This window comes from Synchiropus splendidus, chromosome 5 (assembly GCF_027744825.2).
Source record: "Synchiropus splendidus isolate RoL2022-P1 chromosome 5, RoL_Sspl_1.0, whole genome shotgun sequence".
NCBI classification, from domain to species: domain Eukaryota; kingdom Metazoa; phylum Chordata; class Actinopteri; order Syngnathiformes; family Callionymidae; genus Synchiropus; species Synchiropus splendidus.
The window spans coordinates 33,971,265-33,995,000 of NC_071338.1; the positions used below are offsets into that span (position 1 = coordinate 33,971,265).

A 23,736-nucleotide genomic window follows, 5' to 3' on the forward strand; every position below is an offset into this window, starting at 1 on the left:
ATGGGCCCAGACTCACGAGGAACGGACATCAGAGGCGTGGAAACCTGGGCGCTGATCTGAAGAGTCCAACTTTGAGATCTTTGGTTCCCGCCGCAGCAGAAAAGGTGCAGGAGTGGCTCCACATGCCACTGAGGAGGAGGCGTGATGATGTGGCTTCTCCAGCATGGCTGCCACAGCGTCCTGCAGCCACACGCCTTGGCTTTAGTCGGACCACCCCAACACCTCCAGGCCTGCACCGTCACCAGAGGAGCTGACCACAGAGTGACGGCAGAGGGACCTGCAAGTGCTCAACACAAGACTGATGGAAAACCGTGCCAGACGCTGAGAAGCTCATGGAGGGAGTGAGCACAGCGGCAGTCGGCCGGCAGACTCTACAACATAAAACATGTTTTCACTTCACTTTGATGCCGTCGGTGAGAATCTACAGGCATGAAACATCTATCTACAGGACACGCTCTCCCTTTGGTTGGGAGAACGGAGCCACAGGCTGCTCTCTCAAGGGTCTTTGGGCTGTTTGCTCCTCCAGGTGCACAACTGTTAAGGTAGTTGTTTGTCTCAGCCACAGGTCGAACTCACTGCACTGCCACGTTTTCTCCTTGATGCACGTGTGACATCATCAACCTTTGCCATCATTTTTATTTGGTTTGGCTGAACAAAAAAGCAACAAAGCGACGTCCGTCTGGTCTGCAGACACCCTGGCTAGCTGGGAGCAGTTGACTATAAGCAGAGGAGGAGGCGGAGGCCTGGCTCTTCAGCCTTGCGCGGCGGGGTCCCCCGGTGCGCTGGACATCACGATGATGGCCTGCAAAGGCAGAGGGCAGCCTCCTCAACGTGTCCGAAACATGGCCTCAGCTGGACCAGCAGCTTCAGGTTACCTGACTCTTGGAGGAGCGAAGGGCAGTCCCAGCCAGCGTGGACATGATGATGAAAATGATGACACCCACCAGACTGTAGAAGAGGACGATGGCTTCCACCGTGATCGACATTTTCTGCAGACACAGTTGGCGGATTAGAGCTCCACATTCAAGAGACGTGTGCCACTGCAACTCTGCGTCCGCACTAGGGACGGTCGATGACTGATGCACTGGTGCACCATATCCCACCAAACACCACCTCCACCATGACCACCCTGCATCTCACCTTAAACTGGATAAACACGCCGCTCACTGGCTGCATTGGACCTGCACACGTGAACACCAGGAGACGGTGCGCTCTCCGGCGTGTGACAGTTGTGGAGAGAGTGGTGGACTGTGCTTCACCATGGTAGTTTGAACCTTTGATCATGACACTGGTGGACTCTGACTCTCTGGATCCCTGTTTCTTTGATGAGATGGAGTGGTCCTCACAGGTTCTCTGAGGCGCTCCTCTGCCTTGGTTCACATCAACACATGCAGCTCTCCCGCTGCCAAGGTGACAACACTTGGATATTGGCGGCGGTGGCGTCCTCTTCCGCGTCCCCATGAGGCTTCACTGATGGAGGACACACTCTCACAGGCAGCGCTAATGCTAGGAGCCGCCATCAGTTAGGGGCCGTCAACAAATTCTAAAGCCTCAAAGTCTGAGTGACATCTTCAATAAGGCCATGGAGAACAAGCATTTTAGGAGAGAGAATTGTGAGAAGGTTTTTCATCCCACAAGACAAAGGACTGACAGTTTGGATCATGATCTGGAGAATAGACTCTGACTCCATGATCATTTCTTCACCTGATGGTTTCTCATGTTTCTCCAGCAGCATCTAGCAAATGTGTCCAGACTGCTCCATAGTTCAACTGTTCAGAGACATGAGACACAGCAGACAGACAGACGGCTCAGTTTAACCCCTAAATAAAAGCTGGCAGAGCAGCCTGTCAGACACCAGCGGCTTCTACCAGAGACCTGAAACATTGAGTTTCTCATCTCTGCACTGCAGAGTTCACTCTTCTATTGAGACATCAACAAACCATGGTGTTGGAGACAAACTCCACTCCTGAGTTCCATCATCAGACAGAGAGACACTAGTGTCCAACACATGGAGGAGAAGGAACATGGATTGATCCTGATCGTGAAATAATAACATTTATGCTGAAGACTTTTTCTGCCCATATCGCCCGTCCCTGGTCTGCACACGTGGCCAGCAGGGGGCAGCAGAGAGACTTGCTCTCCCCCAGCAGTTTTTCTCACCCGCCACCTCCAAGAAAAACACTAACCGATCAGACTCGAGCAGGAGGTGAAAGAGAAAAGCGAAAAAAAAAAAAAAATCCAAACCTCAGCGCGAGCCGCCCACATTTCTTCAGTGGTGGTCCTGTTGCCGTACCAGCCGTAGTGTCTGAACATGGCCTTGTGCATGACGTCAGGCAGGAGGGTGATGATGGTCCAGAAGCCTCCCAGCACAGAGACGATGCTCAGAGCCAGAGAGATGGTCACCTGCCCGGAGAGCCGGAGCGTCAGTGGCCGCGGCAGGAGCGCCGCCGCTCGTGTGACCTACCGTCTTCTTGGTGGGGTTGTGCTCCGTCAAGACAAAGAGGATCCCGCTCAGCACAAACTGGACGGAGAGAGGACACTTTTAGAAAGGGCCAGCAGGGGGCCTGGTCGTGTTGGGCTCAGTACCAGCACTCCATGAATGAGCCACGGTGCGATGACAGACCAGAGGTTGAAAGAATAGTGGTCGACGATGGCGATGGAGACCATGAGGAAGGTGGCGCCCAGGATCATCACCACGATCTGAGGCGAGCAGCCAGGAAGAGGTCAGCCTGTGCATCAGGAGGGGAGAGAGAGAGAGGGGGAGAGATAGAGGGAGAGAGGCCTCACCCCCATGACCTTGGGCTGGCCCTTGATGAAGCGGTGCAGCGGCTTGCGGCCACCCACTGTGGTCCCCTGAGCGGCATCCTCTGGCCCTCGGACACTGTAGAGCTCGGCAGGCATCTGGACGCAGTGGAGAGGGAAAATACAGGTTGGAAAGTCTTGTCCCACCAGCACAGCTCTCTTGAGAGAAGCTCCTCTCACTGAAGCCACGGCTCAGTGCTGCTAACAAATGGTTTTCCTTTGACAGAGCCAGACTTCTAGAACATCTGCCTTGCATGGAGGCAGGGCAGGGGTGAGCAGGAGCGAGCGTGACGCCTGTCTTGAGGTCACGTGCGAGGCGAGCTGCCATGCGCTCACGTCAAAACACCTTCCACAATCTCAAACGCAAGTGACGTTAGCTACGACGCAGCAACGCCTGCTTCCATTCAGAGCTTGCTTTTTCTAACTTTCCAGTCAAAAGTGTGTGGAGGTGATGTGTGGAAGTCTGCTGTCCGGGCGCTGCGTCGCGTCGCCAAATCTGTCGACGAGTGCCGCGGCGTGATGACGCCACATCTGGCACATTTACCAGGTCTTTTGTCATGAGGGACCCGGTGAGACTTTCTCCCACACGCCTAACATTTACGTCCACAACATGTGCCACGGCACCAAAGCCAGGATCACCTCTGAAGATGTCTTTATTCCTGTTGTTTTCCCCGGCTGTAGGATACGATGATGGTCAGACGTGTGTGAGAAGCAGAGGGGGGAGTTTGGAGAATAAAAACAATGGTGACTATGACTCCAGCCTGCAGCTCCGTGAGTGTTGGCTCAGTTGAAGGCGTGCACTGGGCCAGATCCTGTTTTGACTGGAGAGGAGGGGGTGGGGGACGCCCCACAGCCCACGTCCACTCCCTCGGTTCAGAGCGCACTGCAACCTCAAACACAAAGATCACGTCTGGGCAGGACCAACTTCCTGGTCATTCTAAATGTGTGGGGAACCTCGAAGCTTCAGAAGCCCCCGGGCCAGTCACAGGTCACGTGGCTGAGGCACCGCAGGCTCTTCCCTGCACGGGCCTTTCTCTTCTAACCCCACCAGTTTGCCGTTCTTCTTCCTGACTCCGCCTTCACCACGTCACCAGGAGAGACTCGGGTCCCGTGCTGTCGGTTTAAACTCCGGACAGCTGTGTCCCGTCACTCCCCTGCACTGTTAACATGGACATAACCCACACGCAAGTGCGCAGACGTGCGTGTGCTGATGTGGAGTCAACTCAGGCCGACGCGCGCGCGCGCGCGCACACGCATCCACCGTCCCACGAGAGCCTGAGAGAACAAAGCGGAGCTGCTGACGTGCGTGTGCTGATGTGGAGTCAACTCAGGCCGACGCGCGCGCGCGCGCGCACACGCATCCACCGTCCCACGAGAGCCTGAGAGAACAAAGCGGAGCTGCTGAAGAGACGCGGCTCTCCCGCCGATACAGGTCACGCTCACGTGCGCTGGGGAGACTCGCGCACATGTCGCCACTGCTGGAAGCGTTGGGGCGTGAAGCGCGAGCGGCGCGAGTTTCGGAGGTGAAAACGCAGAAGCAGCGCCACGCGAGCGGGTGGAGAAGAGCGACGGAAACACGAGCGACGCTCGCGCCGCCGCGCTCCCGACTGCATGTGCCATCATCAACACGGAGGAAAACATGCCAGACCTTGGTCAGAGACGAGCGCTCCCTCCTCGGCGGTTCCCTTCTGGTTCTGCCTGTGACGCAGCCCGTTTCACTGGGCGAGAGCGCGCGTGAGAAGTTCGGAACGAGTTGGTCATCTGGAGCTGCAGACTCTGTTGTGGTCGGCAACTTGTTGATCCTTTCCCGCGAAGCTCAGTCATGGGAGAAAACACCCCATTGTGAGGACATCTGGCTCAGCTCAGACCGGTCCCAACAAGTTTAACACTCGATTTGAGCACAAGACTTTAAGACAACTGGATGAGTCCAACTGGGTCGCAGTCAGGGTCAGAGTCCCGGTCCGTGCGTGGTTTAGGCAGAGAGGCTGGGGAGAGGGTGAGGGATTAAAGAGAGACCCTGTCTGTCTGTCCAGCGCGGCTGAGTGGAGCAGCAGGAATGTAACTGACTTGAAAGGACTTTGCGTTCTTGAGCGCGAGCCTTCACGATCCTTGAGATTTGATAAGGAAGCCCACGTGTGTGGGGTGGGAGGACGGTGGAACTAAATAGAACCAGCTGCCGTAAGTCAACTCTGGAAGCGACCACTTCCTGAATCGCACCTGTGAGCTGGGCGGATGAGCGGGACGGTGTTGAGGTCAGCCAGGGCGGACTGGGTGGGCACACGCTTCCCCAGACAAAGCAGCGTGCAAGGGTTAATGACGTCTGCGGAGTTTGTTCCAGCTCAATGGTCTTCTCAGGGATAGTTGCTGTTTTGGTTTGGAATACTGTTTTCTTGTTACAGGAACAACTGTGGATGTTTTCTTGCATCAGAAGACACACGTCAACGACAGGCTCCACTTCCAGGATGAAGTGTGTTTTGGAAAACGGAGACACACCGAGGTCCTGCCTTGACACGGTTGGCCGGGCCAGCGCCCCCTGGAGGTCCGAGGTGTGGAAAAAACTGGCTGTGAGCTATTGTTCTTTCGTCCTGGTCGTGGTTCCTGAGCCGCTCGCTCACAGGAATGTCTGCCTTGTTCAGACGAGCTCGTGCGCACCAGGAGCAGCCACGGCCTCTCAGCAGCTTCCACTAGTCACCCGTCTCCGCCGTGAGATGTGGCCACTGCGGAGGCGAGGACGATGGACATCATGCAGGGACCGGGCCTCCTGAGCTGCTCGGCCTCTTGTGGGCCACAGCACCAAAGTGAAGCAGAGTGGAGCAGCGATCAGACTCCACACCAATGAGACACAGGAGAGCCAGAGTGCAGCAGCCACAAACGTGTTCACAGCACAGAGGATATTTACATTTAGACAAAGTGAAAACACCGACGCACACGCTCCACCACAGGCTTGGCGGGGCACCAGCCGGAGGCGCTCCTCCCTGAGCCGACGAGGGAGCCGTCAGATGTGTCTCCCCGTCAGAAAGAAAATGGGTCGGTCCTCTTTGGCATTAGCGGTCTGGAACTCGTCACTGAGCCTGAACCTCCACTCCTCCTCGAGCTCCAGTCTGACCACAGTCTGCCTCAGCGAGCTGCGGTCGGCGCTGATGACGCACAGAGTTGCTCCTGTGTGGGGCAGGACGCTGAGATCAGCTGCGTGAGCCACAAGAGAACAGCCTCGTACCTTCGATGAAGGAGAACCTCTTGAGGAAAGACGGAGTGACGAAGGCATCGGGGAAGCAGAGCAGGAGGCCGCTGAACAGCAGCCCAGCGCTGCTGATGTTGACGGCGTGTGGTCTGGAGCTGACGAAGCACAGCGTCACCTGCAGGAGGGAGGGCTGTGTCACTTTCACACCTGCGCTGCCGTCGCGCTCACCTGTGCGCACCTCGGGGCCCAGGTTGAGGTAGCAGTCCACAGACAGAACCGGCTGCGAGTAGTTGCTGGTGCTGAGAGGAAAGAGCTTGTGGCCGGTGCTTTGCAGATACTTCTCCAGCAGCAGCTGAGCAGGCGTCGCCAGGAACAGGTGTTTGCTGTCGGGGGCGCAGACGTACTGCGGGGGGCCCACTGACGTCGGCACGTCCGTCACCTGCTGACACAGATCCACCTCAGAACCCGGGCGCCGTCTAGTGGCCGACTGAACGCCATTTTAGGACTAAACCGAGACCAGCGCTGGAGTTCAGGACTCCGGCAGGACAGGAGTGGCGCGCGCGGTCCCGCACCTTGGTCTTGATGATGAAGGTCCGGAAGCCTCCGATGGGGATCTGCTTCTTCATCACGCTGAAGCGGTCGAAGCGACAGACGAGCAGCCCGGCGCTGTGCAGCCGCAGGGTGAAGTCCACGTCGTGACAGGTGAATCGCTTCTGGTCGTACTGGACGCCCTGACAGCGCTCCACATTGAGGAGGAGGAAGTCGTGGAGATGACCTCTGGAAAAGGAGTCTGCCTGTTTCAAACCTGCAGACACAGCGTCCGACTCGGTTCAGTGCTGTCCCTTCACCTCCCTACAGGCTTGGCAGCGTCTCCGAGTTGGCTGGGGGCGGGTCACAAGTTAGGGAGCGTCAACACTCCACACCTAGCGCCTGCTTCCCTTCCTTTTCTCCTCATCTGGTGGATGAATGTTATGCTCCGCCTCTGGTTAACGACCTGACTGGGGTCGGGGCCTCCACCCTCCGTAGAGCGGAAGGTGAAAGACAGACGTTTCTGCAGTCAAAAACAAGACCTTGTTTTGTGTCCAGAGCCCCGGAACGATGGTCCCACACATGAGCTCCTGCCCTGAGGTGCACCCAACTGGACCAGTTCCAGGCGGGGCCACATTGGGTGGGACATACAGCCCGCTCTCCGTTTAACGTCCCAGAGTTCAAACAAATCGGAGTACGAATTAAAAGTTTGAGATTTTTTGCGCAGACCTATCAGCTGAGCCACGACGTGCTCTGTTATTGTGTATAACGCAGCCTCTGTGTGCAGACGTGTCCTGTTACTGACTGTTTTCTCTTCATACTGAGGTGTCAAACCTTTCCTGGACCGTGGTCGAGTGTCACAGGGAGGTGCTGGAGCGCTCACTCCAGGGTTTGATGTCCTGTTGTGGGCTGGAGCTGGGACAGGGATGAGGCCAGTCCGGGACAGAGCGTGACTTGGTTTATGACTTTGTCACAGCCAAACTGCACAGAAGCGCACATTCAGAGCTGGACACGCACCGGGCACCTCTTCCCTTCTGGAGAGACGTCACTCACTCGGCAACCCCTCCCACATGCAGCGGCCACACACATAGAGGAACAGCGCACCTGCAGCACTCTACACTCTACAGTCACTCCTACAAAAGCCTGTTTTAAGGCTTGGAACGCATCAGTTCCATTCATTGTAAGGGGAAAAATCGATTCAGATTTCGAACAAACTCTCTTGAACGGCCGTCTGGAAGGGATTGTGGTCAGGAAGCGAGATTCCACTGTACTTGTGAGGAAGACTTTTCGTTGTCACTCTCACGACGGCAGATGGCTTCAAGCGTGAGTCAGTGAAAAGCAGCTGACCTGTGACTCCCCGGGCGCTCCACTTCCTGAGTCCACACAGGGCGTAGTGGCTGAGGTCCGGGCTGCTCTCCATGTGCTGCAGGACCTGCTTCAGGGAGGCGGGCCGCTCTGCTGCTCCACTGTGGGACACAGAGAGGAGCGGAGCTCAGCGGCGCTCACCCAGCAGACGCAGCGCCACTGACAGCCACACCTACCCACAGGGCTCCGCCGCGTTCCACATGACGCAGGAGTCGTCGGCCACCACGATGAAGGGCCACACGTCCGCCGCGGGAGCACCCCGCTCCTCCCCCCGCAGCTTCCGCTCCAGCTCCAGGTTGTGATAGGAGAGCTCCTTGATGAGGAAGTGGGCTGCTCCGATGCCGGCTCCGTTGAAGATGGCGGGAAGCACCAGCAGGACGTGGTTGGGCCAGTACTTCTTGTAGATGGCCATCTCGTACTCCTTCACCACCAGGATGTGAAGGTGCGAGGCCCCGTCCATGGCATGGAAGAGGTTGAAGAGGCCGTGCTCGTGATGGCCGGTGGTCGGCGTGAAGATGGGAGTCTTGATGCCGTCCGGGTTCTGAGGAACGTCAGGAGAACATTACACCGGGAGCCGGCCCCTGCCTCCGGACTGTGGCTCCACCCACGGACCCCTGACATGGAGAACTGCACCTGCTGAGGGAGCAGCTCTGGGGAGCACTCAGGGCTCATCACAATTACAGATCAACTCACGTCCCGTTACGCTTCATTCACACGCCGAACAGACGTGGACCTCTGTTCCAGCCTGCTGCTGACCATCACCATGAGCGGCCAGCTTGCCCTGCGGCCAGCAGAATCGCTCATCCCACTGATCCAGAAAAGTTGAGATTATAAAGTAATCGACTGACAAACAGATTCAACTGTTGTATCATTCTTAATCGTGCTCAAGCTGAGTTGACTTGCAATTCATTTTGTGCCTGGTCTGAATGTAGCTCGGAGGAGCAGCCGTTCTCCGACGCTGTGCGTCTCTCAGCTTCTTCTGAGGAACCTTCGGGACAGTGTCGGTCACATGACTGGCCACTCTGCCGCTGGGAACAGCTTCCTTTCAGCTCCACTCAGGTCAGATGTGGGGATCATCCGCCATGACTCCGGAGTTAACTCCGCGTCAGTGCCATTCATTGAGATGAAATAAGCTTCATTTCTATGTCAGAACGCATGAGATCATAACTTTCATCCAATCACGCATCGCGGCGATGATCATGTGACGCCCTGGACGTGACATGAAGCATGAAGCAGAGCCTCAGCTCCTCACCTTTGAAACGGATCCCTAGCATGACGAGAGCACCAGGAGCCCAGCACTGGGCCGACGGTGTTGTGGTCTCAAGGCAGAGCGCGTGAAGAGTTACAGGAGGAAGGCTCAGTTAATACTCCATCAATTCTACTGTTGTTCAACGTTCCATGCCAGCAACATCTGGAATCTGCTCCCTCTGCCGGGGGAAGTGACATCGCCAACACCAACACTTCTGAAGGAGGCACTCACCAAGTCAGAGGCCAGCGGCAGCCTCATGCTCTCCAGTCGCCCTCCCGGGTGGCTGAACCTGAAGAAGTGCTCCTTGGACCTGGGTATGATGAAGTAGAGCTGGATCTCTTGGCCCAGCAGCAGGTGTGTGAAGGAGAAGGCGTGCAGAGTGGACTCCTGCATCTGAGGAGCAAGGACGGAGCCGGCACCGGGGTCAAAGCTCAGCGGCGGATGCGGCGAGGCCGTCACTCACCTGGTAGCGTGGGTGGAAGCCCAGGTACTGGTGACACTGCTCACAGTGGTGATAGGTGTTGTAGGCTGCGTACTTGGACAGCTTGATTCTGGTGGTCCGCCTGCGGAGATACACGTCCTCCTGCCGCGGCGCTGGGGAATTGAGCGCTTTAACTTCAGACCAGCGCAACCCAACACCAGACGACGTACCACTGGGGCCGGGCCTGAATCCTGGGCAGAACACCGCGCTGATGTCCTCATACTTGGGGTGGTGGACTGTGTAGTCGAAGGGGGCGCTCTTCAAAACCTCAGCATTGGGCCAGGGCAGGTTGACCGGGTTGAAGAGCGCTTCCTCAGAGGCGGAGTCTGAAGAAAACAGCCATGTGTGAGAACCTCCTGGTGGAGGGGGGGGCCAACGGTCCCTGCAACTGACTGATGTTGATGTCCTCCTCGTCGTAGATGTCCACCTCCATTAGTCTGATGAGCATCCGGGACAGAATTCCAAGGAAATGCAGGTACGCTCCCGTCTTCCCCACCTGAGCAGGGAAGGACGTGTCACGCAGAGACACACACCTGGGGCAGGGGACTCACCTGGGGGGGGCCGCTGAGCAGCAGCCTGCGGGGGTGGAAGTTGTCGCTCCGCCCTTCAGTGCGATTGTTGCTGTCCATGTGCTGCGACCGTGGCACCGTCCACTGGCGGTAATACAGCGACTGCTCTGTGCACGTCATCATCTTACTGAGGAGCGGCCTGGGGGGGGAGCTGATGACATTAGAGGGGAGCACAGACCGACAGGGGGGAGGGAGGGAGGGGCATCACCTGAAGCTACTGGCCCAGGCCACAGACGCGTGCGGCAGGAAGGAGGTGCAGCGAGGAAGCCCGCTGCCGTCGCTGGCAGTGATGACGTCGTAGAGCGAGCGAGGCAGGAGCACCGCGGGCGGCCGGGCCACTCCCCGGGCCCAGGAGCAGCTCCGGCTGGGAGACGAGGCTCCGGACGAGCAGTCAGAGGAGGAGGACTTGGACTGCTGGACAGCAGCAGGCTGACCCTGCAGGAGGCTTCTGTGGTGGGGAGCTGGAGGTGGCTGAGGCTTCAGGCCCGAGTCTGAGCTGCTCGGAGCAGAGTTGGGACGGGACTGCTGCATCTGGCCGGAGGACCCTGGAGACTCTGCTGCAGAGGACAGGTGCGTGAGGAGGACGGACATCGAGCGCTCACATCTCACCACTCTCACCACTCTCACCGCTCTCACTCATCTCACTCATCTCACCGCTCTCACTCATCTCACTCATCTCACCGCTCTCACCCATCTCACCGCTCTCACTCATCTCACCGCTCTCTCTCATCTCACCGCTCTCACTCATCTCACCGCTCTCACCCATCTCACCACTCTCACCCATCTCACCGCTCTCACTCATCTCACCGCTCTCACTCATCTCACCGCTCTCACTCATCTCACCGCTCTCACCGCTCTCACTCATCTCACCGCTCTCACTCATCTCACCGCTCTCACTCATCTCACCGCTCTCTCTCATCTCACTCATCTCACCGCTCTCACTCATCTCACCGCTCTCACTCATCTCACCGCTCTCACTCATCTCACCGCTCTCACTCATCTCACCGCTCTCACTCATCTCACCGCTCTCACTCATCTCACCGCTCTCTCTCATCTCACTCATCTCACCACTCTCACTCATCTCACTCATCTCACCGCTCTCACTCATCTCACTCATCTCACCGCTCTCACCCATCTCACCGCTCTCACTCATCTCACCGCTCTCTCTCATCTCACCGCTCTCACTCATCTCACCGCTCTCACCCATCTCACCACTCTCACCCATCTCACCGCTCTCACTCATCTCACCGCTCTCACTCATCTCACCGCTCTCACTCATCTCACCGCTCTCACCGCTCTCACTCATCTCACCGCTCTCACTCATCTCACCGCTCTCACTCATCTCACCGCTCTCTCTCATCTCACTCATCTCACCGCTCTCACTCATCTCACCGCTCTCACCCATCTCACCACTCTCACCCATCTCACCGCTCTCACTCATCTCACCGCTCTCACTCATCTCACCGCTCTCACTCATCTCACCGCTCTCACCCATCTCACCGCTCTCACTCATCTCACCGCTCTCTCTCATCTCACCGCTCTCACTCATCTCACCGCTCTCACTCATCTCACCGCTCTCACTCATCTCACCGCTCTCTCTCATCTCACTCATCTCACCGCTCTCACTCATCTCACCGCTCTCACCCATCTCACCACTCTCACCCATCTCACCGCTCTCACTCATCTCACCGCTCTCACTCATCTCACCGCTCTCACTCATCTCACCTCTCTCACTCATCTCACCGCTCTCACTCATCTCACCGCTCTCTCTCATCTCACCGCTCTCACTCATCTCACCGCTCTCACTCATCTCACCGCTCTCACCCATCTCACCGCTCTCACCCATCTCACTCATCTCACCGCTCTCACTCATCTCACCGCTCTCACCCATCTCACCGCTCTCACTCATCTCACCGCTCTCTCTCATCTCACCGCTCTCACCCATCTCACCGCTCTCACTCATCTCACCGCTCTCTCTCATCTCACCGCTCTCACTCATCTCACCGCTCTCACTCATCTCACCGCTCTCTCTCATCTCACCGCTCTCACCCATCTCACCGCTCTCACTCATCTCACCGCTCTCACTCATCTCACCGCTCTCACTCATCTCACCTCTCTCACTCATCTCACCGCTCTCACTCATCTCACCGCTCTCACTCATCTCACCGCTCTCACTCATCTCACCGCTCTCACTCATCTCACCGCTCTCACCCATCTCACCGCTCTCACTCATCTCACCGCTCTCACTCATCTCACCGCTCTCACTCATCTCACCGCTCTCTCTCATCTCACCGCTCTCACTCATCTCACCGCTCTCTCTCATCTCACCGCTCTCTCTCATCTCACTCATCTCACCGCTCTCACTCATCTCACCACTCTCACCCATCTCACCGCTCTCACTCATCTCACCGCTCTCTCTCATCTCACCGCTCTCACTCATCTCACCGCTCTCACTCATCTCACCGCTCTCACCCATCTCACCGCTCTCACTCATCTCACCGCTCTCTCTCATCTCACCGCTCTCACCCATCTCACCGCTCTCACTCATCTCACCGCTCTCTCTCATCTCACCGCTCTCACTCATCTCACCGCTCTCACCCATCTCACTCATCTCACCGCTCTCTCTCATCTCACCGCTCTCACCCATCTCACCGCTCTCACTCATCTCACCGCTCTCACTCATCTCACCGCTCTCACTCATCTCACCTCTCTCACTCATCTCACCGCTCTCACTCATCTCACCGCTCTCACTCATCTCACCGCTCTCACTCATCTCACCGCTCTCACCCATCTCACCGCTCTCACTCATCTCACCGCTCTCACTCATCTCACCGCTCTCACCCATCTCACCGCTCTCACCCATCTCACCGCTCTCACTCATCTCACCGCTCTCACTCATCTCACCGCTCTCACTCATCTCACCGCTCTCACCCATCTCACCGCTCTCACCCATCTCACCGCTCTCACTCATCTCACCGCTCTCACTCATCTCACCGCTCTCTCTCATCTCACCGCTCTCACTCATCTCACCGCTCTCACTCATCTCACCGCTCTCTCTCATCTCACCGCTCTCACTCATCTCACCGCTCTCACCCATCTCACCGCTCTCACCCATCTCACCGCTCTCACTCATCTCACCGCTCTCTCTCATCTCACCGCTCTCACCCATCTCACCGCTCTCACTCATCTCACCGCTCTCTCTCATCTCACCGCTCTCACTCATCTCACCGCTCTCACCCATCTCACTCATCTCACCGCTCTCTCTCATCTCACCGCTCTCACCCATCTCACCGCTCTCACTCATCTCACCGCTCTCACTCATCTCACCGCTCTCACTCATCTCACCTCTCTCACTCATCTCACCGCTCTCACTCATCTCACCGCTCTCACTCATCTCACCGCTCTCACTCATCTCACCGCTCTCACTCATCTCACCGCTCTCACCCATCTCACCGCTCTCACTCATCTCACCGCTCTCACTCATCTCACCGCTCTCACTCATCTCACCGCTCTCACTCATCTCACCGCTCTCACTCATCTCACCGCTCTCACCGCTCTCTCTCATCTCACCGCTCTCACTCATCTCACCGCTCTCTCTCATCTCACCGCTCTCTCTCATCTCACTCATCTCACCGCTCTCACTCATCTCACCACTCTCACCCATCTCACCGCTCTCACTCATCTCACCGCTCTCTCTCATCTCACCGCTCTCACTCATCTCACCGCTCTCACTCATCTCACCGCTCTCACCCATCTCACCGCTCTCACTCATCTCACCGCTCTCTCTCATCTCACCGCTCTCACCCATCTCACCGCTCTCACTCATCTCACCGCTCTCTCTCATCTCACCGCTCTCACTCATCTCACCGCTCTCACCCATCTCACTCATCTCACCGCTCTCTCTCATCTCACCGCTCTCACCCATCTCACCGCTCTCACTCATCTCACCGCTCTCACTCATCTCACCGCTCTCACTCATCTCACCTCTCTCACTCATCTCACCGCTCTCACTCATCTCACCGCTCTCACTCATCTCACCGCTCTCACTCATCTCACCGCTCTCACCCATCTCACCGCTCTCACTCATCTCACCGCTCTCACTCATCTCACCGCTCTCACTCATCTCACCGCTCTCACCCATCTCACCGCTCTCACTCATCTCACCGCTCTCACTCATCTCACCGCTCTCACTCATCTCACCGCTCTCACCCATCTCACCGCTCTCACCCATCTCACCGCTCTCACTCATCTCACCGCTCTCACTCATCTCACCGCTCTCTCTCATCTCACCGCTCTCACTCATCTCACCGCTCTCACTCATCTCACCGCTCTCTCTCATCTCACCGCTCTCACTCATCTCACCGCTCTCACCCATCTCACCGCTCTCACCCATCTCACCGCTCTCACTCATCTCACCGCTGTCACTCATCTCACCGCTCTCACCCATCTCACCGCTCTCACTCATCTCACCGCTCTCTCTCATCTCACCGCTCTCACCCATCTCACCGCTCTCTCTCATCTCACCGCTCTCTCTCATCTCACCGCTCTCACTCATCTCACCGCTCTCACTCATCTCACCGCTCTCACTCATCTCACCACTCTCACTCATCTCACCGCTCTCACTCATCTCACCGCTCTCACTCATCTCACCGCTCTCACTCATCTCACCGCTCTCACCCATCTCACCGCTCTCACTCATCTCACCGCTCTCTCTCATCTCACCGCTCTCACTCATCTCACCGCTCTCACCCATCTCACTCATCTCACCGCTCTCTCTCATCTCACCGCTCTCACCCATCTCACCGCTCTCACTCATCTCACCGCTCTCACTCATCTCACCGCTCTCACCCATCTCACCGCTCTCACCCATCTCACCGCTCTCACCCATCTCACCGCTCTCACTCATCTCACCGCTCTCACTCATCTCACCGCTCTCACCCATCTCACCGCTCTCACCCATCTCACCGCTCTCACTCATCTCACCGCTCTCACTCATCTCACCGCTCTCTCTCATCTCACCGCTCTCACTCATCTCACCGCTCTCACTCATCTCACCGCTCTCTCTCATCTCACCGCTCTCACTCATCTCACCGCTCTCACCCATCTCACCGCTCTCACCCATCTCACCGCTCTCACTCATCTCACCGCTCTCACTCATCTCACCGCTCTCTCTCATCTCACCGCTCTCACTCATCTCACCGCTCTCACTCATCTCACCGCTCTCTCTCATCTCACCGCTCTCACTCATCTCACCGCTCTCACCCATCTCACCGCTCTCACTCATCTCACCGCTCTCACCCATCTCACCGCTCTCACTCATCTCACCGCTCTCACTCATCTCACCGCTCTCACTCATCTCACCACTCTCACGCGTCTCTTCCTCCTCGTTGTCCGTGCTGCTGAGTTTCTCGCCGTCACTCTCCAAGACGTCACTCCCCGGACCACAGTTGTGCTGCGCGCTGGACTCGGCCCTCACCAGGTAGGCGGCCAGTCCCAGCTCCTGCTCCAGGCTGGTGCGCTGGAGGTAGGAGCAGCTGATGACGCGCAGGTCGCAGTACTTCAGAGACCTGAGGACGGCAGTCATTAGATCCATTGGCCGCTCACTTTCTTCCTCATTTTATTATCCATTCATACTCATACATGGTGAGAATTGTCATTATTGTTAACAGTTATGACGATGACTTGAAATGTGACAATGTGACATCACAATGTGCACCTGGAGCCCAGATCCCCCTGGACCACACAACAAGTCATTGAAGAGTGAGTGAAGTTTACATCCTGGGTTTGACCTGTTTACCGTTCAATGATTTTGTCTCTTGTGTTGCTTGTTATTTATTTTGCTTCAAAGTGTTAACATGCTTAATATACAGCGCTCTTCACGACTAGATTATAGTTCTATATTTGTCTATTTACTTGTGAAAGAAAAGAAAAACGATGGGTACCACATCCCCAGGAAATGTTTTGACTGCAGTCTAAACCTCTGTTTTCCCACCAGTATACTGTGGGAAAGGATCCCGTTTCAGCTCCTTTGTCCAGAGACGGAGGTGGGCGAGATGATGACATCAAATCATGAACAATTCATCATCAATCATGAACAAAGAGCGGGTTTCCAAGCAGCCAGCGTGAGGAGACCATGTGGATACACTGGCGGCGTTCTTTCTATCCACTGTAGATCAATGCTGACTCCTCCGTCACTTGGTGCTCCTCTTCCCACCCACACACACAGCAAAGAAGCCAGTCAAACGCCCAACTTTAACCCTGATGCGCCTCTCACTTCACCCCACAACAGAATGGTGTCTGCACCGCACAGATAACACAGCTAACACAGATGAGTCTCAACGCAGAACCGAATAAAAGTGCTCTAAAATGTGAAGACGGAAATAAGAATTTAGATTGGTCTGGAAACTCCCCAAGCCAGAATAAAGTCACGCCAAAGATGGACAGCCACTTTCTAGAAGGAGAAGACAACTCTGAAAAACATAGCTAAACAACAATTATTCCACTAAAAGACAAAACGTCAGGGACTGAACTTTTTCATTTGACTCTTTCAACAATCTATTTAGAGTTTTGCACACTTAGATCCTGTTGAAATGATTGAGTGGATAAGACATTTTACTAAATACCATTAACAGATCGAACTGACACTGACCACAAACATGCGAGCTAGTTTGAAAACACATGCCAGATCGTCATTTCCAACAAATCATGAAACATTTTGCCATATTGTCTGCTGTATTTTCTGTTCTTTGTCTCTGCCAATAACGTGCCAAAAGAGTCAAGAGTCAGGAGCTACAATGTTTTCAATCATTGTCAGGGATTTTCCTCAGGACTTCTGACTAAGCACAAGCGCACTTCCTCTGGTGAGGTGGCGTCCACTCGTGAAGTGAGTCGTGGCTCATACAGGGCTGAGGAACACCAGTCTGAACCAGAGAGAGGACGACATGAGCTCTGAAAGGTCCATTTGGCTGGACACTTGGATCACAGGGAATAACTCCTCCTTGTGAATGCAACTGGCTCAGTTCGGACTGTTTGGCGGTCCCCACAAGTGAAGGGCAAAGTTGAAGGTGAAAACCTCCAAATGACTGGGTGATTCTAAGTGGGTTTTAGTTTGGTTCAGGTGAGCCATGTGTTTTGGATGGTTAGGTTCAGGGGGAGAGCCCAACTGTGCCGTGTCCTAACAGGACAAGTGTGTGTGTGTGTTGGCCTGAGTGTGTGCGACGTTGGACCACATGGATGGAGGTACACGAGCGAATACGACGAGCTCAGCTGGACTGACTGGTGCTGTCCCACAGACGCGCGACGTCAGCAAGCGTCCTACCTGGGCAGAGACTCGCCGAGCGGTTCAGCACCTGAGAGTATGAGGATGCAGGGGAGCGCCTCCAGCTCCAGGTACGTCCGAGGAACCCATCCTGCATCCTGGATTTTAAGCCAGACCTAAATGATGCACAAGAGAGTGAGAGTGAAGCCCCGGCACAGCTTCCACAGGCCGAGGGACAGAGAAGCAGAAGCACCTTGATCTGGTCCGTGAAGCTGGCGCCCACACTCAGGGCGTGGCCAGGGCTTCCCAGGATGATTTCGAAGGTCTCCTCCAGCCCCAGCTGCCGGCGGACTCTGCTGAGCCGGCGGTGAGCCCAGGCCGCCATGGCAGAGGACGGGATCCGCAGCAGGAGCATGTGGCCGTGGTGCGCCGGGCACTGCTGGGCAGCGCTCAGCAGAGCCTGGACCATCTCCAGCGTCTCCACAGACGTGTGCTTCTGCAGGCTGTGGCAGTCGCTGACTCGGCCGGACACGGCCATCAGAGCCACGCAGTAGTGCTGGACCAGGAGCGTGGTGCGGACCACGGTGCTGTGCAGCTCAGGGAACCTGGAGGAAAAGCCATGGTTGACCGTGGTATCTGCTGGTAGGAAGCTCTGCTGTCCATACTTCTCCTCCAGAGACGACGCCATCTGCTCGAAAGACGAGTCGCAGCGCAGCAGGGGAAGTCCCGCTCCCAGACGGGTCGACTCCAGAAGCTCCGACACGCCGAAGTACAGAGTCTTTTCGTGGTACAAATCCACGTCCTGCACACACAGATCGGCCCTGGACCATCAGCACTAAAGCCAAAACCACAGAGGAAGCAGGCAGCACTTGCGTTACTGAAGGAGGACGGCCAGTGGATCTCGTTGTAGGGGCTGATGCGGGTGCACTGAGTCTGCAGGGCGAAGGGGAAGGAGGTGACGTGGAGGACCAGGATGTTGGGAGCGTCCTTGACCTGCCGGGAGTTCAGGAGCCGGTCCACCAGACCGATGCCGCTGTCGGAGCCACTGCAAGAGGCGCTGCAGAGCGGAGGGAGGTCAGCTCCAGCCCACCGTCTTCTGCGCGCCGGCTTCTCCCACCTGCTGATGTCCCAGTGGGCGTGGTCATGCACCAGGATGTACAGCGTGTAGGAGTTGCTGCTGGCTTCCTGGATGAAGCCATGGATCCTAGCCCGCGCCCTCACATCCATCTTCACCACGTAGCGCTCAGCATCCTGCTGAGAGCCAGAGTCCTGCTCCAGGCTGCCCAGCTCCTGCAGAACACCTGCCACACACACACGACGGAGGAGGCCCTGGGTTCAGCGCCGCTGCTGAGGAAGGCGTCATCATGGTGGCAGGCGCCTCTCACCTGAGGCGCACAGGTGCAGCACGGTCTGCTGGAAGGTGACTTCGGAGGGAGGGACCAAGATGAGGAAGCTGACTCTGTCGAAGGAGCCCAGGTCCAGGTTCTGGGTGCTGGAGTCTGCGATGGCACAGACGTGGGACAAGAGCTTCCTGGCCACCGCCAGCTGGACGGGCCGCACCTCCTGCCACTGCACCGCGTACTCTGACGACAGACAGCTGGCTGAGTCTGGCTGAGGCTCCGCCTCTGGCCTGACACCTGCCGAGGCTGCTCTCATACCTGGGCAGGAGCCTCCGGGGCTGCTCCCCTGTTGGAGACCTTTCTCCTGGCTGGACACCGGGCTGCTGGACGAGTCCCTGCTGTCCACCACAGCATCATCCAGGAGCGAGTCCAAGTCTCCGTCTGAGGACCAGCACGTTGCAGTTGCTGTGGTCCTCCAGAAACCTTGCTGCGTGCGGGTGTGTGGGTGGGTGGGGGCGATGGTCCTCCACTTACCTTGCCCAAGGGAGTTGCAGCACTGGATGAGCTCCTGGGCAGCAGCGGTGGACAGCTGCCGGCTGATCTCTCTCAGACTGTCACCGGGGCTGAACATTCCCTCCGCCAGAGCGCGGCACTGCTGCTTTCCTGCGGCCAGCACACAAGCGTCAGCAGGGCTCCCAACCTGCACCTGGGCACAAGCGCCACCCCCACCTGTCACCACCACACAAGACTGGGTTTCCTGTCCGGGGGCCGTGGCGATGATGACCACGTAGCTGGTGTTGGAGAAGTGTCCGTCCTTCAGCCGGAGGAGGGTCTGCTGCAGCGCCTCAGCCAGAGATCCGGTCAGCACCGTCACCCCGTCCCCGCTGGAGGACGCGGCCAGCTGGGCGAGCCAGGGCAGCTGGGCCGGGGTCACGGCCTGCTGGCCGGGCGCCGAGAAGGAGGGACGCCCCGGCGCTCCAGGCAGGACACTGCAGCTCTGGGAGCAGCAGACAACATGCACGTCAACATCACTTCCAGGCTCTTGCGAGGACACCTGAGTTCACTGAGGGGCTTCTCACACCGCGGACTCTGTCTCCGGAGAGAGGCGACTGGGCGCGACTCCTCACAAACATGATACATGGCTGTCTGGGCGGTCGACAACTCCCAGAACACTGAGGTCAGTCAACATGACAAGACTCTTTCACGTTTAGTTTTGGCTGTGAAACGCCACCTGCTGTTCCAGCCCTGGCTCAGCTCCGTTCTGAGGTGACCAGACTCCCGAGACAGAAGCCGCAGGGTGAGAAGCAACACAATTCTTCTTCAGTGAGGTGATTTGGACCTCATTCACATTCCAAGTCCATGACACATGGAGGAAGGAAGGAAGTCACCTCAACAGCAAAGTGTCGGCCCTGTGTCTGAGGCTGCTGGGACTGCCGGATCTCACTCAGGTGGGACTCTCTCCACGACCTCATGAAAATCTGCTCCAGGTCCTCAATCAGCGGAACTTGATCAGGGCCTTCACACAAGAAATCAGAGTTTCAAAATTGCTTCGGGAAAGAAACTCAGAGCAGAAAACACCTTGCATGAACGTGCCACACTCCTTCTTGGAGAAGGAGAAAAAGAGCACTACTTCAGATCAGGACACGTAACAAGCCATGCTACTGTATGTCAAAGAGCCTGCGGTGGGAAGGTGCTCTCACGACACCTTGAACACGGTGAGAGAGATGACTGAGGATGGAGAAGATGTTCCTCAGGGAAGTCCAGACCCAGCTTCCAGCATCTGGAGGCGAGTCACCTGAGCTGGACCCCCGGGACCAAGTGCAGCTCTCCACCCGGTTCACTTGTGTTCACGCACTTTGTCTCGGGACAGAATCCGCAGAGTGAAAAGCCCCTAGAGCTCAGTGCTGGAGAAGACTTCACCGGTTGCCTTTTACCTCAGGAATTTCACATGTTTGTCATTTAAAAATCATTGACAGCAGCTGTGGTCTCCACTGGTCCAAGCAACAAGAGGCAAGGCCGAGGACAAAAAGAGTGGAGTCAAAGATCAGACCAAGGTTGATGTTCTTCAGCCTCAAGCGCTGCAGCTCTAACATGACAGATCCGGGACCTCTGCTGCCCCCTGCTGGACAGAGAAACTCGCCGCTTGTGTTGGACTGACCGAGCTGAACCAGGTAGTAGACTGTGAGCAGGATCTGCATCTCGGTGGACAGTGGCTGGATAGGGGACGGTCCATAGTGCTGGTAGAACCTGGGCAGCGTCTGGGAGCTCAGGTAGCAAGTCTGGAGGAGAGAACTGACCAGGACCTCCTTCACGTTTCCAGTCAGCTGAGGAAGAGCACCGTGACCTGGGCCAAACAACAGAGGTCAGCAACATCTGCAGCAGACGCCTGGAGTGAGTCCGGCAGGTGAGGGTCACCTGGCCGAGCAGCAGCAGCTTTATGGCTGCTCACCTGACGCTCACAGGACACCGCACACAGTTAGCAACCGTGCAGATTAGCTCAAGTAACGGGGCAAACGTGCTGCAGGCTTGACGTCGCCCCTGGTTCTCACCTGTGAAGAGCACCGGCTGCAGCCCACAGGTGTGCAGCAGCTGCTCCGGCACGGCCACTGGGGGGTCTGGGGGACCCCCCTGAGAGGAGCAGACGGGGGTCCCCGACTCTGCTGAGGAGGATCGGCAGGGATCATTCAAAGAACTCTTCACCACCACAGGTGTGTCTGCCTCACCTGGTCGGGTCGGGGGGGCGGGGGGCAGTGAAGTGGCAGAGGAGGAGGGCGGCGACTTCACCGTGTCCTGGTGGGAATCTGGGGACCAACCTTTGTGCCGCTTTTTGGGTGGTCCAGCAAGAGCTCCTGAAGAAGAGGGACCTCGTCGTAGTGAGATGTTAGTGAAATACATCTGCAGAAGGCTGACGTTCCTGTGAGTCAGTGGCAGACCTCAGGTTTTCTTCACCTACAGGAGGCGTCCCATTACATCCCCAATGTTTCCAGATTTCCAACCAACTTGCTGCTGACTCCGGGACTGACAGTAACCTGGACCTCTTGCGGCGTCCACTAACCTGAGAGGACAAAGGTGCCACGCCCCCAGCTCAACGGGAGAAAGCGAGACTCAGAGGCAGCGTGTTGCGGCGGCGGGTTGCTGCCGGTGTCACCAGTGCCGCGTTTCTGTTCCAAGAGTGTCGCTATTCTTAGCATTACTGCGATCGTCTCAGCCATTTCTCAGTCTGCTTCTTCATGTTTTGCCACGTTGTAAGTGGGTTTCTCTGTCACAGCTCTTAGACAGTCAGCGACCCAGAGAAATATTGAGAGAGTGCCAGTCGTCAAAGAGCTACAGGACGAACACACACACACACAGAGGTGTCTCTCCACGTTCAGACTGTGGCCTCTCATCGTCACAGACCTTCAGCGGGGATGCAGCAGCGCGTCCAATAAAAGTCACCCCAATAAAAGCCTGACTGACAGGAAGGAAGCTCTGCCTTCAGAGAAAGTCTTTACTGCCGACTTTATGGTGGAAAGACACAAGCAACAAGAGAGAGTGGAACGAATAACAGAGGGAGAGCTGAAAGCCTCGAGTGTCGGTGAAGACAAAAGACACACACTCAGGCGCACGTGTGAAGGATGACACCCCCAGGGCTCTCGGAGCCAGAGAGAGATCACATGAGCTGGTGTTACTTTGAACTGACGCCACCGCACAAGGGCCCAACAAACACGGTGGGATGGGACACCAGTGGCTTCTGGGAAGTACTTGATGTCTTGTCTTGGTAACAGCTGTACAGCGTGTACGTTCTGGTGACGTCATACCTGCAGCCTGGGGTCTCCCTGGTCCGGAGGGGGGCGCCACGTGGTTCCCGTTCGTCGGCACGTGAGCGGCCTCAGCGGTCGGAGCGTTTGAGTCGACACCTGAAGTGACATCACTTTGACTGAATACACAGTTGCACAGTCACGTGCGCTGCTCCTGGCCAGCAGGGGTCAGCGGACGCTACGGGCACCTCTCCATAATGAATAAACATGTTCTGACACTGGATGGGACGGGATCTCCAGCATGAACGGTGCAGTGTGAGCAACAGCGGCTGGAAACACGCAGCAGAGTGAGGCGGGACTCACTGGCTGAGGCGTCAGAGAGGAGAGAGCTTGACACAGTGAGGGAGTCCAAGCCACTCCATGATGAGCTGCTTATGTGAATACACTGTTCATCGAGTAGATGGTTCTCTGTCTTTATCTTGCATGTTTGTTTGAGTGACATTCCATCTCTGTTTCTACATGACTCTTATATGTTGAGCAGGAGTTGGATGGAAAAGCAATTTCCCTCCGGATAAATACAGTGACTCAGGTTCAGAGACTCTCCAGCTGCACCTCCATGAAACGTCATTGGAAACACGCTGGAGGCTGAGCAGAGCTGCTCGTGCACTTGGTGGAGTCGCTGCCGTGCGCGGCACCAATACGGTACCTGGAGGTGCCAAACCTAATCCCCGTCTGAAACAGTCCCCGCTACCGACCCAGGCCTCGACCCGTGCAGCTCAGGAAGGCCACAGGCGCTCTGAGCCACAACCAGAAGAAGTTGTCTCTCACCTGCGCAGCTGCCAGGTGCGTGTGCCGCCTTATTTGGTGCGTGTTGCTCTGAGGTCACGTGTCTCTTGGCGGGACTCGACCCCGGCGCCTTGGCACGGCCATCTGAAATTTGTCAAGATGCTGGATGAGACCACGCAGAGTCCAGACATGTGCGTTGAAGACTTGAACAATTGAGTTGCTGCAGGTGTGAAGAAGCGGCTCCTGCGCTGGCAGGAAGTGCAGGTCTCACCGTGTGCCCTCCAGCAGATGGGCGCCCCCCGCACCAGAAGGCCCTGGCTGTTTCTGTGCAGGTGGTATTTCAAGTGCTTCTGCTTCATGGGCTGGCTGCTGAGCTTCAGGTTCATATGTTGAGAGAACTCGGTGAAATAGTGGAAGCCCTTCTCTCCGCAGCCGACACA

General features: G+C 56.6%; 2 protein-coding genes across 12 annotated transcripts in view; both read right to left on the reverse strand.

Moving 5' to 3' along the window:
* Positions 1-618: 618 nt before the first annotated feature.
* On the reverse strand, positions 619-4,840 carry si:ch1073-291c23.2 (uncharacterized protein LOC799862 homolog). Of its 2 annotated transcripts, none has more exons than XM_053865839.1 (7): positions 4,451-4,840; positions 2,788-2,901; positions 2,587-2,700; positions 2,465-2,521; positions 2,245-2,403; positions 876-989; positions 619-802 (listed from the first exon to the last, which is right to left on the reverse strand). In XM_053865839.1, exons 2-7 carry the CDS (start codon positions 2,899-2,901, stop codon positions 752-754), a joined length of 609 nt encoding a protein of 202 aa, XP_053721814.1. In that variant the 5' UTR covers positions 4,451-4,840; the 3' UTR covers positions 619-751. The 2 variants fall into 2 exon arrangements, with proteins under 2 accessions (XP_053721814.1, XP_053721815.1); XM_053865840.1 differs by lacking the exon at positions 4,451-4,840 and adding an exon at positions 3,442-3,594.
* An 812-nt stretch (positions 4,841-5,652) lies between these two features.
* greb1 (growth regulating estrogen receptor binding 1) overlaps positions 5,653-23,736 on the reverse strand; it is a 25,118-nt gene continuing 7,034 nt past the window's right edge. For 4 of the 10 annotated variants that reach the window (XM_053865716.1, XM_053865713.1, XM_053865714.1 and 1 more), the window contains 27 exons: positions 23,568-23,736; positions 23,339-23,440; positions 22,571-22,669; positions 21,497-21,622; positions 21,323-21,433; positions 20,932-21,117; positions 20,162-20,289; positions 19,503-19,770; positions 19,308-19,436; positions 18,819-19,214; positions 18,551-18,734; positions 18,307-18,490; positions 18,099-18,235; positions 17,687-18,038; positions 17,494-17,609; positions 15,537-15,742; positions 10,384-10,732; positions 10,158-10,314; positions 10,000-10,102; positions 9,589-9,932; positions 9,357-9,518; positions 8,053-8,417; positions 7,859-7,977; positions 6,556-6,788; positions 6,222-6,422; positions 6,020-6,158; positions 5,653-5,961 (listed from right to left, as the gene is read on the reverse strand). The exon at positions 23,568-23,736 is cut by the window's right edge and continues 14 nt beyond it. In XM_053865716.1, coding sequence (XP_053721691.1) covers positions 5,798-5,961; positions 6,020-6,158; positions 6,222-6,422; positions 6,556-6,788; positions 7,859-7,977; positions 8,053-8,417; positions 9,357-9,518; positions 9,589-9,932; positions 10,000-10,102; positions 10,158-10,314; positions 10,384-10,732; positions 15,537-15,742; positions 17,494-17,609; positions 17,687-18,038; positions 18,099-18,235; positions 18,307-18,490; positions 18,551-18,734; positions 18,819-19,214; positions 19,308-19,436; positions 19,503-19,770; positions 20,162-20,289; positions 20,932-21,117; positions 21,323-21,433; positions 21,497-21,622; positions 22,571-22,669; positions 23,339-23,440; positions 23,568-23,736 — 5,229 coding nt within the window. In that variant the 3' untranslated portion in view covers positions 5,653-5,797. Of the gene's footprint in view, positions 5,962-6,019; positions 6,159-6,221; positions 6,423-6,555; positions 6,789-7,858; positions 7,978-8,052; positions 8,418-8,569; positions 9,018-9,128; positions 9,519-9,588; positions 9,933-9,999; positions 10,103-10,157; positions 10,315-10,383; positions 10,733-15,536; positions 15,743-17,493; positions 17,610-17,686; positions 18,039-18,098; positions 18,236-18,306; positions 18,491-18,550; positions 18,735-18,818; positions 19,215-19,307; positions 19,437-19,502; positions 19,771-20,161; positions 20,290-20,931; positions 21,118-21,322; positions 21,434-21,496; positions 21,623-22,570; positions 22,670-23,338; positions 23,441-23,567 lie in introns of those variants that run through there. The other 6 variants (XM_053865720.1, XM_053865719.1, XM_053865717.1 and 3 more) reach the window with 6 other exon arrangements.